Genomic DNA, 19711 nt, shown 5'->3' on the forward strand with positions numbered 1-19711 from the left:
CTTCTGCTGTGTCTAAAAAGCCATGCGTCTCTTTGAAAATAATGCTTTTTAGACCTATTCATGACGCCTCTGCTGCTTCCAAAGCGTATTCTTCTTATTATTATTATTATTATTATATAAACACATAAATGAAGCTGTTTTAGAGAGACCTGATGTCATGGAGCCGCTCTACTGTGACTGACGTCACCCCTGCCACTAAAAAAAAAAAAAAAAAAAAAAAAAAAAAAAAAAAAAAAAAAAAAGAATGTTCCCTCTGTGTTTAAAGACTCTGGCAGTAACTGGACTTATGATGAGCACAGACAAACAGATGGACAGACAGACAGACAGACACAAAGTCTTTGCAATGCCCAGCCGGGTAATGAATGATCACCCGTTCTGTATCTCTCTAATGTGTTTTTACACACACACACACACACACAACGATCTGAGCAGGTTGTTCATAATTATTATTAAACAGGACAATCTGTGAGTCAGTATCAGAGGTTGTTCAGTTCTCAGATCAGATGTGGGATCTTGCTGGTAACAGTGTGTCGTAACCATCAGCATATACTGTCACAGGTTTTGACCACAACATGTGACAACAACAACATGGCTCCCTGAGAACGGAACATCTTCAGGGACCATGTTTGCTGATGTGCACAGAGCGCCGACTCTCCAACTATATCTGTGATGTGCTGGTCAGGATCAGATCATTCTGAACCACCCTTTAAACCTCCAGTGGAAACCATCTCTCCTTTGTCACAGTCTCACGAGCGCCACTCGCTTAGCTTATGGCAATGTAAAAGTGGACACTCTCGTTTTGGCCGAACTACTGCACAGGGCATATTTTGTGTTAGTACGCGCATTATTCATCAAAGTGCTTGAACAATTCCTGCGTAAAAAGTAGTTCCCACATAATTGTGATAAATTCCTGTGAGATAATGAGAATATCTCATCTAAATCAATTCTAAAATTTACCAGTAATAAAATTATCAAGATACCTGAGGTTTTAAAAGTGGCCGTAATAAATATTTAAGAATCTTAAAGTTTATGAGCAACTTCACCTGTTATCGCTCAAGCACATTGTAAACATTGATATGATGGCGTTTGATGAGGAAGAGTTCAGAAAGATATGATTGGAATGTTTGGATTAGCAAGAGACAAATTCTGTATGTTGTTGCTCCAGTGAGAGCGGCGAGCTGAGCAGGTTGCTCCTTTGTGTCTCGTCAAAGAGTTTTGGTCTCAGATTTGTACGGAAGATGGAAGTTTTGTAAACTGTGTGCACAGATTCATGTGTTTGATTATTGCACAGTCAAGCTTCATGGACCTGTGTGTGTGTGTGTGTGTGTGTGTGTGTGTGTGTGTGTGTGTGTGTGTGTGTGTGTGTGTGTGTGTGTGTGTGTGTGTGTGTGTGTGTGTGTGTGTGTGTGTGTGTGTGTGTGTTACATTATTAATTAAAGAAAACTCCTATTTATGCTAAAATATTTATGAAAACATGAACACAGTCAGATTTTAGTGTCAGTAAGAGCTCACTTCTGTCCAGTAGACGCTCGTTGTCCTTTGAAATCAATGAGACGGTCCATAGACCTGTCACTCTTCAGAGACACCAAGCTGGGTTCAGGTTCAGGTCCAGCAGAGGGCGCTGTGTCCTGCTGTGGTCTGGAACACACACAAAGCTCTGAGCAGAGGTAGAAAGAGTTCTGGAAACTTAAGTACAAGTACTGTTACATTGCTGAAATAATACTCATTTACAAGTAAATGTTTGAGTGCTAAAAAGTACTTTAGTTGAAAGAACTCTTCTCAGAAACTATTGTATTTTCCTGGAGTATAAGTCATGGTTTTCTTCATACTTTGGGAGGTCCTGTGACTTATCTATTTGAAATTTCTCTGAAAAATAATGTACTCAGAGTACTAACTACTTTTTTGCGCTTGATATTTAATTAATTTATAAATAACCAGTGAAATCAAATCAGTGATCTGTGTAGAAAATACAGACTGAATTATAAGTTACACCTGTTAAATGTGACTCTTAAAGAGTCAAACCCAAAGTCACCATTTATTTCTCATCAGCTCTTTAATTTGGTATTTTTGTGTATTGTTGTTGTGTACTTTTTATTATTGGAATTTACTGTTTAATTATTACAGTTTATTTTGTTTTGTGCTTTGACTCCTGTTGAAGTCCGATGTCCCGTGTACAACCAAAGTAGTAGTAAAATATATATATATATATATATATATATATATATATATATATATATATATATATATATATATATATAATATATATATATATATAAACAAGTAAGTCCCTTCAGCTGCTCCCTTGTTTTTCACTCAGGGTCACCACAACAGGTCAAAGGTGGACCTGCATGTTGAATTTGGCACGTTTTATGCTGGCAGTAACAATAGATGGAGTAATGGAATGTCTGACAGTCGAAATAGACAACAAAAAGAGAAAAAATATTATTGTAAGTTGTGTATATCGGTCACCTGGTTCAAGTATTGACATTTTTAATGAACAAATGGAAAAAATGTTCTCGGAAATAAGTACTAAAAATATATTTGTCTGTGGGGATTTTAATATAGATCTTTTGAATCCTGAAAAACTGAAATCAATAGATGCTTTTTCTGACACAATGTATAGTATGTCCCTTTATCCAGCAATTACAAAACCAAGTAGAATAACATCTCACAGTGCCACAATAATCGATAATATCTTTACGAATATTATTGAAAATCAAGTTATAAGTGGCCTGTTCATATGTGATATCACTGATCACTTACCTGTTTTTATTGTTTATGACTGTGACTTTAAAAAAACTAATCATGACAGAGAAGTAGTCCATAAACGAATAAGAACAGAAGAAACAATAAATGCCTTCAACAGCAGTTTAAGTACACAAGACTGGAGTACAGTCTACAGTGAGTCAGATGTAGATGGTGCATACAGCAATTTTATAGATATTTTCTGCACGTTGTATAAAAAACATTGTCCCCTTAAAGAATACTATAAAAATAAAAGATACAATAAATGTCCTTGGCTAACTAAAGGAATATTAAAAGCCTGCAAAAAAAAAAAACAGCCTTTATAAAAAATTTATTAATTCAAAAACAAAAGAAGCTGAAATAAGATATAAAGTATATAAAAACAAATTAACAGAAGTCATCCGAATAAGTAAAAAGTTGTACTATGATGAAATTCTACAAAAAAATAAAAACAACATCAAAGAAACTTGGAACATTTTGAACAACCTAATTAAACCAGGATCTTCCAATACAAGATATCCAAATTATTTTATTGATAAAAATGTTCATGATTACAACATGAATAATATAGTGAATGGTTTTAATACATTTTTTGTACATGTTGGCCCTGGATTTGGCAGCTGAAATCCCAAATCCAGGAATTCAGCAGTCTAATGAAACTATAAAAAGAAACATAAATTCAATTTTCTTTCAGCAACAAATGAACAGGAAATAAAAGACATTGTTAATAAATGCAGAAACAAACTGTCTACAGACTGTCACGATATAGACATGGTATTAGTCAAAAAAGTCATCAACAACATTTCAAACCTCTGACCTATATCTGTAATTTGTCATTCCAAACTGGATGTGTTCCGGAAAAAATGAAAATTGCAAAAGTTATACCACTGTACAAAAATGACAACAAACATATTTTTACCAATTATAGACCAATTTCTTTACTCCCACAGTTTTCAAAAATCCTAGAAAAATTGTTTGACTCTCGTTTGGAAAAATTCATAGAAAAATATCAGTTAATAAACGAAGGTCAATATGGCTTTAGAAAGAAAAGAACCACTTCAATGGCTGTTATTGAGGCAATAGAAGAAATTACTAATGCATTGGACAGAAAAAGATATGCTGTTGGAATATTCATTGATCTTAAAAAAGCATTTGATACAATTAACCATTCAATTTTAATCAACAAATTAGAGAATTATGGTATCAGAGGAGTTGCAGGAAATTGGATAAAAAGTTATCTTACAGATAGGGTCCAATACGTGGAAATGGGAAATTACAAATCTGAATGTCTTGGCATTGCTTGTGGTGTCCCCCAGGGGGCAGTGTTGGGTCCCAAATTGTTTAATATGTATATTAATGACATTTTTAATGCATCTAGATCACTGAAACTAATATTATTCGCTGATGATACAAATATATTCTACAATAGTGACAATTATAATGAACTTATAAATACTGTAAATGACGAACTAAGTAAAATAAAAAAAATGGATGGACAGTAACAAATTATCATTAAATTTAAATAAAACAAAAGCAATGATATTTGGTAATTATAAGGTTAAATCTAAATTACAAATATGTATAGACAGTGTCCAAATTGAAAACTCAGCTGAAAACAAATTTTTAGGAGTAATAATAGACAGTAAATTAACATGGAAAGCCCACATCAGACACATAAAATGAAAATTTCAAAAAGCCTCTCTATTATGAATAAGGTAAAGCAATTTCTTGATCATAATGCACTCCGTACATTATACTGTTCTTTAGTTCTCCCATACTTAACATATTGTGTTGAAGTGTGGGGTAACAACTATCAGTGTTCAACACAACCACTATTTATACTACAAAAACGAGCAATAAGGATCATACATAAAGTTGGATTTTTAGAACATAGCAATAATCTTTTTATGCAATCAAAATTGCTTAAATTTCATGATCTTGTAAAATATTCTACATTACAGATTCTATTTAAGGTATTTAACAAATCACTGCCAAGTAACATTCTAAAGTTCTTCTCAGTTAAAGAGTGTGTTCATAATCTTAGAGGTTTTGCCAAATTCACATTATTAAAAGTTAGAACCACTCGGAAAATTTTTTGTGTGTCTGTCTGTGGAGCAAAGTTATGGAATGGTTTGAACGTCAGACTCAAGCAATGCCTAAACATTCATGAATTCAAGTCACATTATAAACAGAGGGTCTGGGATCGGTATAGAATGATTGAGACTTAACAATAAAAGCCATTTTACATTCATGGCTCATGACTCTGTATCACAATTGTTGGTTTGTGCATTATATGTTTCTTTCTTTCATATGTTTGGTTCTTTATCATAATTGGTGTTGTCTCTTATCATTGTTGGTATGTTTTTTATATGTTTGCTTTCTTACCGTAATTGGTATTGTTGTTTTCTTACCATTGTTGGTATGAGCATCATATGTTTGTTTTCTTTGCCATAACTGGTATCGTTGATTTCTTACCGTTGTTGGTATGTGCTTGTCGCTTGTTTATTATACTGGTATTGTTTTCTTGCTGCTGTTGGTATCTATTGTGGGAATTTACAAGTATTTAAATGTATTATTTTCTTAATTTTCTATCTAATTGACGGGAAGCAGCTATGCACTTTATGTTAAATTTGAATAAAGGGGTGGGATTAAATAAGTTTTCTTCCTCCCACTCCTTTTGAGCAGATTCAATGTCCTGAGTTAATAGTAATTCAGTTTTTTGTTTTTTATGTTATTGTTAAATTGTTTTCTGTTTTTTTTTCTGTTTTTTGTATTTCTTATCCTCTGCTCAAATAAAATAGATGATGATGATGATGATGATGCCTTCCCTGTCACAACTCCACATTACAAGGAGAAAGGTGGCAGGGCTGCTCAAGTTCTCTCTCTCTCTCTCTCTCTCTCTCTCTCTCTCTCTCTCTCTCTCTCTCTCTCTATATATATATATATATATATATATATATATATATATGAGGGCTGTCCATAAAGTATAGGTCCTCTGTTCCATTGTTAAAGGAGATTTTTTTAATGAAAAAAATGCAGCCCGCGCGGTGCGGCGGCACAGGAAAAACACCTCCGTGTTGATAACCATTTGTAAAATCCAGGCGGCTTTTGATGGCTTTCAGTGGAGTGAGTATATGAGAAATTGTTTAACAGCTGGACATGTTCCAACTTGTCCTTAAGGCTTCCAACAGAGGTGTTTTTCCTGTGGCGGAGCGTCGCGGCGGCTGCGTCCTGACGCGCGGACCCGTCCGCACGTCTTTCATTAAAAAAATCTCCTTTAACAGAGGAATATCCGGATAAAATGCTGAAACCGACTTCTTCTGAAACGTCTCTGTTCTCTCACGACGTCCTGGATCAATAGAGCCTGAAATGTGGAGGTTTTCAGCTTGAAACAGGCTGATGATGCCGCCTGAGAGCGCTGCGCGACGTCTTGCTCCGTGGGAAGTCCTTAAAGCGACAGAATCACCTCAAAATCTCTCATCAGCTGTTAAAATTTTCACTGAAAACCAGCTTAATTTTTCGAACCGTGTCCACTTCGATGTGTCTCACAGGTTTAGAAAAAATTTTGATCAAACAAAGCGCCAGTCTCTCAGCAACTTCTCAGACAAAGGAATTCCGACGAGGGGCTGGACGACTCCTCCCACAAGGAGTGCTCACAGGCGAATGACGTCACCGACAGGCGTGGAAAAACTCACGCATGTGCACGAGGGTTCAAGCATGTCTGACGTAAAAACATATGAATGAAATCCATATAGTTTTAGAAAAAAATAAAAAGGCCCTATACTTTATATATATATATATGCAGAGCTTTGTGAAGACGCCCAGCCTGGCCTTCAAAGCTACGAATAAGCTACACTTATTACAAGTACCGTTACTGCTAAAGGAGGCCGAGGAATAACTAAACATTTCACACCCAGAGCAGAAAAGTGCGGGAGAGACAGGAGAAGCCGCCATGCTAAACCGGCTAAGAGCTAGTAGCTGCGCTAAGCTAGCGGATTCCTAAAAACACACAAAGTGAACAATGTGTAAATAATTTAGAGGTCCTAAGACATCTAAATTATTGATCAGTTCATTAATAAAATGAACTGATTTTACTAATCAGTTCATCGGTCGATTATTCTTTCGATTAATCTTTTTTTTGTTTTTTTTACTTACATGTGAGTTTTGCCATTATTTCTTTAAGTGAGATATTATTAAAAGGCCGTTATCACACAACATCAACGTTTGACCTTGTAACAAAGTTATGATGTTATATTCTCGTACCTGGAGTAGTGTTTTGTTTTATTTTGCACATACATACATCACCGACACGCCACAAAGAGATTACCATCAGGTTTCACCTGATTATGAGCATTTTTAGAGGCCTACAGCAACTATCTCAACCACTGACAACATATTGCAGCAGGAGTCCACAAAAGTATTTTAAAGGCCTGATAAAAGTGTAATATGTTATATTTAATAAGATATTTTTATGATGTGGTTTGACAAAAAAAATTGACATTAAACTTAAATAAAACAGGGATGAAGTGGAGGTTTAAGACTCACTAGGTGTTCACAGGTAACAGTTATTTCTATATTTCTATATTTTATCAGCTAACTTTCATCAGCGTTGGCAAGCTAACTAGCTTGCTAACGCTTTCGTTTTTATTTTATTTTTTAGCACTGTTGTCGTGCTGCTCCACAGCCTGTCCAGTGGATTTTTATTTTATTTTAGCGCTGTTGTCGTGTGTTACCTGTGCTGCTCCACAGCCTGTCCAGTGGATTTTTATTTTGTTTTAGCGCTGTTGTCGTGTGTTACCTGTGCTGCTCCACAGCCTGTTCAGTGGATTTTTATTTTATTTTAGCGCTGTTGTCGTGTGTTACCTGTGCTGCTCCACAGCCTGTCCAGTGGATTTTTATTTTGTTTTAGCGCTGTTGTCGTGTGTTACCTGTGCTGCTCCACAGCCTGTCTAGTGGATTTTTATTTTATTTTAGCACTGTTGTCGTGTGTTACCTGTGCTGCTCCACAGCCTGCCTAGTGGATTTTTATTTTATTTTAGCGCTGTTGTCGTGTGTTACCTGTGCTGCTCCACAGCCTGTCTAGTGGATTTTTATTTTATTTTAGCGCTGTTGTCGTGTGTTACCTGTGCTGCTCCACAGCCTGTTCAGTGGATTTTTATTTTATTTTAGCGCTGTTGTCGTGTGTTACCTGTGCTGCTCCACAGCCTGTCCAGTGGATTTTTATTTTGTTTTAGCGCTGTTGTCGTGTGTTACCTGTGCTGCTCCACAGCCTGTCTAGTGGATTTTATTTTATTTTAGCACTGTTGTCGTGTGTTACCTGTGCTGCTCCACAGCCTGCCTAGTGGATTTTTATTTTATTTTAGCGCTGTTGTCGTGTGTTACCTGTGCTGCTCCACAGCCTGTCTAGTGGATTTTTATTTTATTTTAGCGCTGTTGTCGTGTGTTACCTGTGCTGCTCCACAGCCTGTTCAGTGGATTTTTATTTTATTTTAGCGCTGTTGTCGTGTGTTACCTGTGCTGCTCCACAGCCTGTCCAGTGGATTTTTATTTTGTTTTAGCGCTGTTGTCGTGTGTTACCTGTGCTGCTCCACAGCCTGTCTAGTGGATTTTTATTTTATTTTAGCACTGTTGTCGTGTGTTACCTGTGCTGCTCCACAGCCTGTCCAGTGGATTTTTATTTTGTTTTAGCGCTGTTGTCGTGTGTTACCTGTGCTGCTCCACAGCCTGTCTAGTGGATTTTTATTTTATTTTAGCACTGTTGTCGTGTGTTACCTGTGCTGCTCCACAGCCTGCCTAGTGGATTTTTATTTTATTTTAGCGCTGTTGTCGTGTGTTACCTGTGCTGCTCCACAGCCTGTCTAGTGGATTTTTATTTTATTTTAGCGCTGTTGTCGTGTGTTACCTGTGCTGCTCCACAGCCTGTTCAGTGGATTTTTATTTTGTTTTAGCGCTGTTGTCGTGTGTTACCTGTGCTGCTCCACAGCCTGTCCAGTGGATTTTTATTTTATTTTTAGCACTGTTGTCGTGTGTTACCTGTGCTGCTCCACAGCCTGTTCAGTGGATTTTTATTTTGTTTTAGCACTGTTGTCGTGTGTTACCTGTGCTGCTCCACAGCCTGTTCAGTGGATTTTTATTTTGTTTTAGCGCTGTTGTCGTGCGTTACCTGTGCTGCTCCACAGCCTGTTCAGTGGATTTTTATTTTGTTTTAGCACTGTTGTCGTGCGTTACCTGTGCTGCTCCACAGCCTGTTCAGTGGATTTTTATTTTATTTTTTAGCACTGTTGTCGTGCGTTACCTGTGCTGCTCCACAGCCTGTTCAGTGGATTTTTATTTTATTTTAGCGCTGTTGTCATGCGTTACCTGTGCTGCTCCACAGCCTGTTCAGTGGATTTTTATTTTGTTTTAGCACTGTTGTCGTGCGTTACCTGTGCTGCTCCACAGCCTGTTCAGTGGATTTTTATTTTATTTTAGCGCTGTTGTCGTGTGTTACCTGTGCTGCTCCACAGCCTGTCCAGTGGATTTTTATTTTATTTTTTAGCACTGTTGTCGTGTGTTACCTGTGCTGCTCCACAGCCTGTTCAGTGGATTTTTATTTTGTTTTAGCACTGTTGTCGTGTGTTACCTGTGCTGCTCCACAGCCTGTTCAGTGGATTTTTATTTTGCTTTAGCGCTGTTGTCGTGTGTTACCTGTGCTGCTCCACAGCCTGTTCAGTGGATTTTTATTTTGTTTTAGCGCTGTTGTCGTGTGTTACCTGTGCTGCTCCACAGCCTGTTCAGTGGATTTTTATTTTGTTTTAGCACTGTTGTCGTGTGTTACCTGTGCTGCTCCACAGCCTGTTCAGTGGATTTTTATTTTGTTTTAGCGCTGTTGTCGTGTGTTACCTGTGCTGCTCCACAGCCTGTTCAGTGGATTTTTATTTTGTTTTAGCACTGTTGTCGTGTGTTACCTGTGCTGCTCCACAGCCTGTTCAGTGGATTTTTATTTTGTTTTAGCACTGTTGTCGTGTGTTACCTGTGCTGCTCCACAGCCTGTTCAGTGGATTTTTATTTTGTTTTAGCACTGTTGTCGTGTGTTACCTGTGCTGCTCCACAGCCTGTTCAGTGGATTTTTATTTTGTTTTAGCGCTGTTGTCGTGTGTTACCTGTGCTGCTCCACAGCCTGTTCAGTGGATTTTTATTTTGTTTTAGCACTGTTGTCGTGTGTTACCTGTGCTGCTCCACAGCCTGTTCAGTGGATTTTTATTTTGTTTTAGCACTGTTGTCGTGTGTTACCTGTGCTGCTCCACAGCCTGTTCAGTGGATTTTTATTTTGTTTTAGCACTGTTGTCGTGCGTTACCTGTGCTGCTCCACAGCCTGTTCAGTGGATTTTTATTTTATTTTAGCGCTGTTGTCATGCGTTACCTGTGCTGCTCCACAGCCTGTTCAGTGGATTTTTATTTTATTTTAGCGCTGTTGTCATGCGTTACCTGTGCTGCTCCACAGCCTGTCTAGTGGATTTTTATTTTATTTTTTAGCACTGTTGTCGTGTGTTACCTGTGCTGCTCCACAGCCTGTCTAGTGGATTTTTATTTTATTTTTTAGCACTGTTGTCGTGTGTTACCTGTGCTGCTCCACAGCCTGTTCAGTGGATTTTTATTTTATTTTTTAGCACTGTTGTCGTGTGTTACCTGTGCTGCTCCACAGCCTGTCTAGTGGATTTTTATTTTATTTTTTAGCACTGTTGTTGTGTGTTACCTGTGCTGCTCCACAGCCTGTCTAGTGGATTTTTATTTTATTTTTTAGCACTGTTGTCGTGTGTTACCTGTGCTGCTCCACAGCCTGTTCAGTGGATTTTTATTTTATTTTTTAGCACTGTTGTCGTACCTGTGCTGCTCCACAGCCTGTCTAGTGGATTTTATTTTATTTTTTAGCACTGTTGTCGTGTGTTACCTGTGCTGCTCCACAGCCTGTCTAGTGGATTTTTATTTTATTTTATTTTATTTTTAGCACTGTTGTTGTGTGTTACCTGTGCTGCTCCACAGCCTGTCTAGTGGATTTTTATTTTATTTTTAGCACTGTTGTCGTGTGTTACCTGTGCTGCTCCACAGCCTGTCAGTGGATTTTTATTTTATTTTTTAGCACTGTTGTCGTACCTGTGCTGCTCCACAGCCTGTCTAGTGGATTTTTATTTTATTTTTTAGCACTGTTGTCGTGTGTTACCTGTGCTGCTCCACAGCCTGTTCAGTGGATTTTTATTTTATTTTTTAGCACTGTTGTCGTACCTGTGCTGCTCCACAGCCTGTCTAGTGGATTTTTATTTTATTTTTTAGCACTGTTGTTGTGTGTTACCTGTGCTGCTCCACAGCCTGTCTAGTGGATTTTTATTTTATTTTTTAGCACTGTTGTCGTACCTGTGCTGCTCCACAGCCTGTCCAGTGGATTTTTATTTTATTTTTTAGCACTGTTGTTGTGTGTTACCTGTGCTGCTCCACAGCCTGTTCAGTGGATTTTTATTTTATTTTAGCGCTGTTGTCATGTGTTACCTGTGCTGCTCCACAGCCTGTCTAGTGGATTTTTATTTTATTTTTTAGCACTGTTGTCGTGTGTTAGCTGTGCTGCTCCACAGCCTGTTCAGTGGATTTTTATTTTATTTTAGCGCTGTTGTCATGTGTTACCTGTGCTGCTCCACAGCCTGTCTAGTGGATTTTTATTTTATTTTTTAGCACTGTTGTCATGTGTTACCTGTGCTGCTCCACAGCCTGTCTAGTGGATTTTTATTTTATTTTTTACCACTGTTGTCATGTGTTACCTGTGCTGCTCCACAGCCTGTCTAGTGGATTTTTATTTTATTTTTTAGCGCTGTTGTCATGTGTTACCTGTGCTGCTCCACAGCCTGTCCAGTGGATTTTTATTTTATTTTTTAGCGCTGTTGTCATGTGTTACCTGTGCTGCTCCACAGCCTGTCTAGTGGATTTTTATTTTATTTTTTAGCACTGTTGTCGTGTGTTACCTGTGCTGCTCCACAGCCTGTCTAGTGGATTTTTATTTTATTTTTTAGCACTGTTGTCGTGTGTTACCTGTGCTGCTCCACAGCCTGTCCAGTGGATTTTTATTTTATTTTTAGCACTGTTGTCGTGTGTTACCTGTGCTGCTCCACAGCCTGTTCTAGTGGATTTTTATTTTATTTTTAGCACTGTTGTTGTGTGTTACCTGTGCTGCTCCACAGCCTGTCTAGTGGATTTTTATTTTATTTTAGCACTGTTGTCGTGCGTTACCTGTGCTGCTCCACAGCCTGTCTAGTGGATTTTTATTTTATTTTTTAGCACTGTTGTCGTGTGTTACCTGTGCTGCTCCACAGCCTGTTCAGTGGATTTTATTTTATTTTAGCAGCTGTTGTCGTGTGTTACCTGTGCTGCTCCACAGCCTGTCTAGTGGATTTTTATTTTATTTTTAGCACTGTTGTCGTGTGTTACCTGTGCTGCTCCACAGCCTGTCCAGTGGATTTTTATTTTATTTTTAGCACTGTTGTCAGTGTGTTACCTGTGCTGCTCCACAGCCTGTCTAGTGGATTTTTATTTTATTTTTTAGCACTGTTGTCGTGTGTTACCTGTGCTGCTCCACAGCCTGTCTAGTGGATTTTATTTTATTTTTAGCACTGTTGTCGTGTGTTACCTGTGCTGCTCCACCGCCTGTCTAGTGGATTTTTATTTTATTTTTTAGCACTGTTGTCGTGTGTTACCTGTGCTGCTCCACAGCCTGTCCAGTGGATTTTTATTTATTTTTTAGCACTGTTGTCGTGTGTTACCTGTGCTGCTCCACAGCCTGTCTAGTGGATTTTTATTTTATTTGTTAGCACTGTTGTCGTGTGTTACCTGTGCTGCTCCACAGCCTGTCTAGTGGATTTTTATTTTATTTTTTTAGCACTGTTGTCGTGTGTACCTGTGCTGCTCCACAGCCTGTCTCAGTGGATTTTTATTTTATTTTAGCGCTGTTGTCGTGTGTTACTGTGCTGCTCCACAGCCTGTCTAGTGGATTTTATTTTATTTTTAGCACTGTTGTCGTGTGTTACCTGTGCTGCTCCACAGCCTGTCAGTGGATTTTTATTTTATTTTTTAGCACTGTTGTGTCAGTGTTTACCTGTGCTGCTCCACAGCCTGTCTAGTGGATTTTTATTTTATTTTTAGCACTGTTGTCGTGTGTTACCTGTGCTGCTCCACAGCCTGTCAGTGGATTTTTATTTTATTTTAGCACTGTTGTCGTGTGTTACCTGTGCTGCTCCACAGCCTGTCTAGTGGATTATTATTTATTTTTTAGCACTGTTGTCGTGTGTTACCTGTGCTGCTCCACAGCCTGTTCAGTGGATTTTTATTTTATTTTAGCGCTGTTGTCGTGTGTTACCTGTGCTGCTCCACAGCCTGTCCAGTGGATTTTTATTTTATTTTTTAGCACTGTTGTCGTGTGTTACCTGTGCTGCTCCACAGCCTGTTCAGTGGATTTTTATTTTATTTTTAGCACTGTTGTCGTGTGTTACCTGTGCTGCTCCACAGCCTGTCCAGTGGATTTTTATTTTATTTTTTAGCACTGTTGTCGTGTGTTACCTGTGCTGCTCCACAGCCTGTCTAGTGGATTTTTATTTTATTTTTTAGCACTGTTGTCGTGTGTTACCTGTGCTGCTCCACAGCCTGTTCAGTGGATTTTTATTTTATTTTAGCGCTGTTGTCGTGTGTTACCTGTGCTGCTCCACAGCCTGTCCAGTGGATTTTTATTTTATTTTTTAGCACTGTTGTCGTGTGTTACCTGTGCTGCTCCACAGCCTGTCCAGTGGATTTTTATTTTATTTTTTAGCACTGTTGTCGTGTGTTACCTGTGCTGCTCCACAGCCTGTTCAGTGGATTTTTATTTTATTTTAGCGCTGTTGTCATGTGTTACCTGTGCTGCTCCACAGCCTGTCTAGTGGATTTTTATTTTATTTTAGCACTGTTGTCGTGTGTTACCTGTGCTGCTCCACAGCCTGTCCAGTGGATTTTTATTTTATTTTAGCACTGTTGTCGTGTGTTACCTGTGCTGCTCCACAGCCTGTCTAGTGGATTTTTATTTTATTTTTAGCACTGTTGTCGTGTGTTACCTGTGCTGCTCCACAGCCTGTCTAGTGGATTTTTATTTTATTTTTAGCACTGTTGTCGTGTGTTACCTGTGCTGCTCCACAGCCTGTCTAGTGGATTTTTATTTTATTTTTTAGCACTGTTGTCGTGTGTTACCTGTGCTGCTCCACAGCCTGTCTAGTGGATTTTTATTTTATTTTTTAGCACTGTTGTCGTGTGTTACCTGTGCTGCTCCACAGCCTGTCTAGTGGATTTTTATTTTATTTTTAGCACTGTTGTCGTGTGTTACCTGTGCTGCTCCACAGCCTGTCCAGTGGATTTTTATTTTATTTTTTAGCACTGTTGTCGTGTGTTACCTGTGCTGCTCCACAGCCTGTCTAGTGGATTTTTATTTTATTTTTTAGCACTGTTGTCGTGTGTTACCTGTGCTGCTCCACAGCCTGTTCAGTGGATTTTTATTTTATTTTAGCGCTGTTGTCGTGTGTTACCTGTGCTGCTCCACAGCCTGTTCAGTGGATTTTTATTTTATTTTAGCGCTGTTGTCGTGTGTTACCTGTGCTGCTCCACAGCCTGTTCAGTGGATTTTTATTTTATTTTAGCGCTGTTGTCGTGTGTTACCTGTGCTGCTCCGCAGCCTGTTCAGTGGATTTTTATTTTATTTTAGCGCTGTTGTCGTGTGTTACCTGTGCTGCTCCGCAGCCTGTTCAGTGGATTTTTATTTTATTTTAGCGCTGTTGTCGTGTGTTACCTGTGCTGCTCCGCAGCCTGTTCAGTGGATTTTTATTTTATTTTTTAGCGCTGTTGTCGTGTGTTACCTGTGCTGCTCCACAGCCTGTTCAGTGGATTTTTATTTTATTTTAGCGCTGTTGTCGTGTGTTACCTGTGCTGCTCCACAGCCTGTTCAGTGGATTTTTATTTTATTTTAGCGCTGTTGTCGTGTGTTACCTGTGCTGCTCCGCAGCCTGTTCAGTGGATTTTTATTTTATTTTAGCGCTGTTGTCGTGTGTTACCTGTGCTGCTCCACAGCCTGTTCAGTGGATTTTTATTTTATTTTACCACTGTTGTCGTGTGTTACCTGTGCTGCTCCAGCAGCCTGTCTAGTGGATTTTTATTTTATTTTTTACCACTGTTGTCGTGCGTTACCTGTGCTGTTCCGCGGCCTGTCTAGTGGATTTTTATTTTATTTTAGCGCTGTTGTCGTGTGTTACCTGTGCTGCTCCGCAGCCTGTTCAGTGGATTTTTATTTTATTTTAGCGCTGTTGTCGTGTGTTACCTGTGCTGCTCCACAGCCTGTTCAGTGGATTTTTATTTTATTTTACCACTGTTGTCGTGTGTTACCTGTGCTGCTCCGCAGCCTGTCTAGTGGATTTTTATTTTATTTTTTACCACTGTTGTCGTGCGTTACCTGTGCTGTTCCGCGGCCTGTCTAGTGGATTTTTATTTTATTTTAGCGCTGTTGTCGTGTGTTACCTGTGCTGCTCCACAGCCTGTTCAGTGGATTTTTATTTTATTTTAGCGCTGTTGTCGTGTGTTACCTGTGCTGCTCCACAGCCTGTTCAGTGGATTTTTATTTTATTTTAGCGCTGTTGTCGTGTGTTACCTGTGCTGCTCCGCAGCCTGTTCAGTGGATTTTTATTTATTTTAGCGCTGTTGTCGTGTGTTACCTGTGCTGCTCCACAGCCTGTCAGTGGATTTTTATTTTATTTTTTGCCACTGTTGTCGTGTGTTACCTGTGCTGCTCCACAGCCTGTCTAGTGGATTTTTATTTTATTTTTTAGCACTGTTGTCGTGCGTTACCTGTGCTGCTCCACAGCCTGTCCAGTGGATTTTTCTTTTTTTTTTAGCACTGTTGTCGTGTGTTACCTTGCTGCTCCACAGCCTGTCTAGTGGATTTTATTTTATTTTTAGCACTGTTGTCGTGTGTTACCTGTGCTGCTCCACAGCCTGTCAGTGGATTTTTATTTTATTTTTAGCACTGTTGTCGTGTGTTACCTGTGCTGCTCCACAGCCTGTCTAGTGGATTTTATTTTATTTTTTAGCACTGTTGTCGTGCGTTACCTGTGCTGCTCCGCAGCCTGTCCAGTGGATTTTTATTTTATTTTTAGCGCTGTTGTCGTGTGTTACCTGTGCTGCTCCACAGCCTGTTCAGTGGATTTTTATTTATTTAGCGCTGTTGTCGTGTGTTACCTGTGCTGCTCCACAGCCTGTTCAGTGGATTTTTATTTATTTTAGCGCTGTTGTCGTGTGTTACCTGTGCTGCTCCACAGCCTGTTCAGTGGATTTTTATTTTATTTTTAGCACTGTTGTCGTGCGTTACCTGTGCTGCTCCACGCCTGTCTAGTGGATTTTTATTTTATTTTAGCGCTGTTGTCGTGTGTTACCTGTGCTGCTCCGCAGCCTGTCTAGTGGATTTTATTTTATTTTTAGCACTGTTGTCGTGCGTTACCTGTGCTGCTCCACGCCTGTCTAGTGGATTTTTATTTTATTTTCTAGCCACTGTTGTCGTGTGTTACCTGTGCTGCTCCACAGCCTGTCCAGTGGATTTTTATTTTATTTTTAGCACTGTTGTCGTGTGTTACCTGTGCTGCTCCACAGCCTGTCTAGTGGATTTTTATTTTATTTTTTAGCACTGTTGTCGTGTGTTACCTGTGCTGCTCCACAGCCTGTCCAGTGGATTTTTATTTTATTTTTTAGCGCTGTTGTCGTGTGTTACCTGTGCTGCTCCACAGCCTGTCTAGTGGATTTTTATTTTATTTTTAGCACTGTTGTCGTGTGTTACCTGTGCTGCTCCACAGCCTGTCTAGTGGATTTTTATTTTATTTTTAGCACTGTTGTCGTGTGTTACCTGTGCTGCTCCACAGCCTGTCTAGTGGATTTTTATTTTATTTTTTAGCACTGTTGTCGTGTGTTACCTGTGCTGCTCCACAGCCTGTCCAGTGGATTTTTATTTTATTTTTAGCACTGTTGTCGTGTGTTACCTGTGCTGCTCCACAGCCTGTCTAGTGGATTTTTATTTTATTTTTTAGCACTGTTGTCGTGTGTTACCTGTGCTGCTCCACAGCCTGTCCAGTGGATTTTTTTTTATTTTTAGCACTGTTGTCGTGTGTTACCTGTGCTGCTCCACAGCCTGTCTAGTGGATTTTTATTTTATTTTTAGCACTGTTGTCGTGTGTTACCTGTGCTGCTCCACAGCCTGTTCAGTGGATTTTTATTTTATTTTTAGCGCTGTTGTCGTGTGTTACCTGTGCTGCTCCACAGCCTGTCTAGTGGATTTTATTTTATTTTTTACCACTGTTGTCGTGTGTTACCTGTGCTGCTCCACAGCCTGTCTAGTGGATTTTTTTTTTTTTTTTACCACTGTTGTCGTGTGTTACCTGTGCTGCTCCGCAGCCTGTCTAGTGGATTTTTATTTTATTTTTACCACTGTTGTCGTGCGTTACCTGTGCTGCTCCGCAGCCTGTCTAGTGGATTTTAATTTTATTTTTACCACTGTTGTCGTGTGTTACCTGTGCTGCTCCGCAGCCTGTCTAGTGGATTTTATTTTATTTTTTACCACTGTTGTCGTGTGTTACCTGTGCTGCTCCGCAGCCTGTCTAGTGGCTTTTAATTTTATTTTTACCACTGTTGTCGTGTGTTACCTGTGCTGCTCCGCAGGCCTGTCTAGTGGATTTTTATTTTATTTTTACCACTGTTGTCGTGTGTTACCTGTGCTGCTCCACAGCCTGTCTAGTGGATTTTTATTTTATTTTTACCACTGTTGTCGTGTGTTACCTGTGCTGCTCCGCAGCCTGTCTAGTGGATTTTATTTTATTTTTTACCACTGTTGTCGTGCGTTACCTGTGCTGTTCCGCGGCCTGTCTAGTGGATTTTTATTTTATTTTCTACCACTGTTGTCGTGTGTTACCTGTGCTGCTCCGCAGCCTGTCTAGTGGATTTTATTTTATTTTTTACCACTGTTGTCGTGCGTTACCTGTGCTGTTCCGCGGCCTGTCTAGTGGATTTTTATTTTATTTTCTACCACTGTTGTCGTGTGTTACCTGTGCTGCTCCACAGCCTGTCTAGTGGATTTTTATTTTATTTTAGCGCTGTTGTCGTGTGTTACCTGTGCTGCTCCGCAGCCTGTCTAGTGGATTTTAATTTTATTTTTTACCACTGTTGTCGTGCGTTACCTGTGCTGCTTCCGCAGCCTGTCTAGTGGATTTTTATTTTATTTTCTACCACTGTTGTCGTGTGTTACCTGTGCTGCTCCACAGCCTGTCTAGTGGATTTTTATTTTATTTTTTACCACTGTTGTCGTGCGTTACCTGTGCTGCTCCACAGCCTGTCTAGTGGATTTTTATTTTATTTTTACCACTGTTGTCGTGCGTTACCTGTGCTGCTCCACAGCCTGTCTAGTGGATTTTTATTTTATTTTTTACCACTGTTGTCGTGCGTTACCTGTGCTGCTCCACAGCCTGTCTAGTGGATTTTTATTTTATTTTTTACCACTGTTGTCGTGTGTTACCTGTGCTGCTCCACAGCCTGTCTAGTGGATTTTTATTTTATTTTTACCACTGTTGTCGTGCGTTACCTGTGCTGCTCCACAGCCTGTTCAGTGGATTTTTATTTTATTTTTACCACTGTTGTCGTGCGTTACCTGTGCTGCTCCACAGCCTGTCTAGTGGATTTTTATTTTATTTTTTACCACTGTTGTCGTGCGTTACCTGTGCTGCTCCACAGCCTGTCTAGTGGATTTTTATTTTATTTTTTACCACTGTTGTCGTGCGTTACCTGTGCTGCTCCACAGCCTGTCTAGTGGATTTTTATTTTATTTTTTACCACTGTTGTCGTGTGTTACCTGTGCTGCTCCACAGCCTGTCTAGTGGATTTTTATTTTATTTTTTAGCACTGTTGTCGTGTGTTACCTGTGCTGCTCCACAGCCTGTTCAGTGGATTTTTATTTTATTTTTTACCACTGTTGTCGTGCGTTACCTGTGCTGCTCCACAGCCTGTCTAGTGGATTTTTATTTTATTTTTTACCACTGTTGTCGTGTGTTACCTGTGCTGCTCCACAGCCTGTCTAGTGGATTTTTATTTTATTTTTTACCACTGTTGTCGTGTGTTACCTGTGCTGCTCCACAGCCTGTTCAGTGGATTTTTATTTTATTTTTTACCACTGTTGTCGTGTGTTACCTGTGCTGCTCCACAGCCTGTTCAGTGGATTTTTATTTTATTTTTTAGCGCTGTTGTCGTGTGTTACCTGTGCTGCTCCACAGCCTGTCTAGTGGATTTTTATTTTATTTTCTACCACTGTTGTCGTGTGTTACCTGTGCTGCTCCACAGCCTGTCTAGTGGATTTTTATTTTATTTTTTACCACTGTTGTCGTGTGTTACCTGTGCTGCTCCGCAGCCTGTCTAGTGGATTTTTATTTTATTTTACCACTGTTGTCGTGTGTTACCTGTGCTGCTCCACAGGCCTGTCTAGTGGATTTTTATTTTATTTTTTACCACTGTTGTCGTGTGTTACCTGTGCTGCTCCACAGCCTGTCAGTGGATTTTTATTTTATTTTTTAGCACTGTTGTCGTGTGTTACCTGTGCTGCTCCACAGCCTGTCTAGTGGATTTTATTTTATTTTTACCACTGTTGTCGTGTGTTACCTGTGCTGCTCACATGCCTGTCTAGTGGATTTTTATTTTATTTTCTACCACTGTTGTCGTGTGTTACCTGTGCTGCTCCACAGCCTGTCTAGTGGATTTTTATTTTATTTTTTACCACTGTTGTCGTGTGTTACCTGTGCTGCTCCGCAGCCTGTCTAGTGGATTTTAATTTTATTTTTTACCACTGTTGTCGTGCGTTACCTGTGCTGTTCCGCGCCTGTCTAGTGGATTTTTATTTTATTTTCTA

At 39.5% G+C, this 19711-nt stretch overlaps 2 protein-coding genes across 8 annotated transcripts in view; one reads left to right on the forward strand and one right to left on the reverse strand.

Annotated features, from left to right (window-relative positions):
- The window catches only part of LOC117503794 (NACHT, LRR and PYD domains-containing protein 3-like), a 354710-nt gene that overhangs the window by 212306 nt on the left and 122693 nt on the right, over nt 1–19711 (forward strand). The gene's annotated exons all lie outside the window — the stretch shown is intronic.
- The window catches only part of LOC117503796 (NACHT, LRR and PYD domains-containing protein 3-like), a 76685-nt gene that overhangs the window by 33636 nt on the left and 23338 nt on the right, over nt 1–19711 (reverse strand). For all 4 annotated transcript variants that reach the window (XM_034163055.1, XM_034163053.1, XM_034163054.1 and 1 more), the window contains exon 3: nt 1513–1638. In XM_034163055.1, the coding sequence (XP_034018946.1) occupies nt 1513–1638 (126 nt within the window). The remainder of the gene's footprint in view (nt 1–1512; nt 1639–19711) is intronic.

The sequence above is a fragment of the Thalassophryne amazonica genome, chromosome 22, assembly GCF_902500255.1.
Source record: "Thalassophryne amazonica chromosome 22, fThaAma1.1, whole genome shotgun sequence".
Classification (NCBI taxonomy): domain Eukaryota; kingdom Metazoa; phylum Chordata; class Actinopteri; order Batrachoidiformes; family Batrachoididae; genus Thalassophryne; species Thalassophryne amazonica.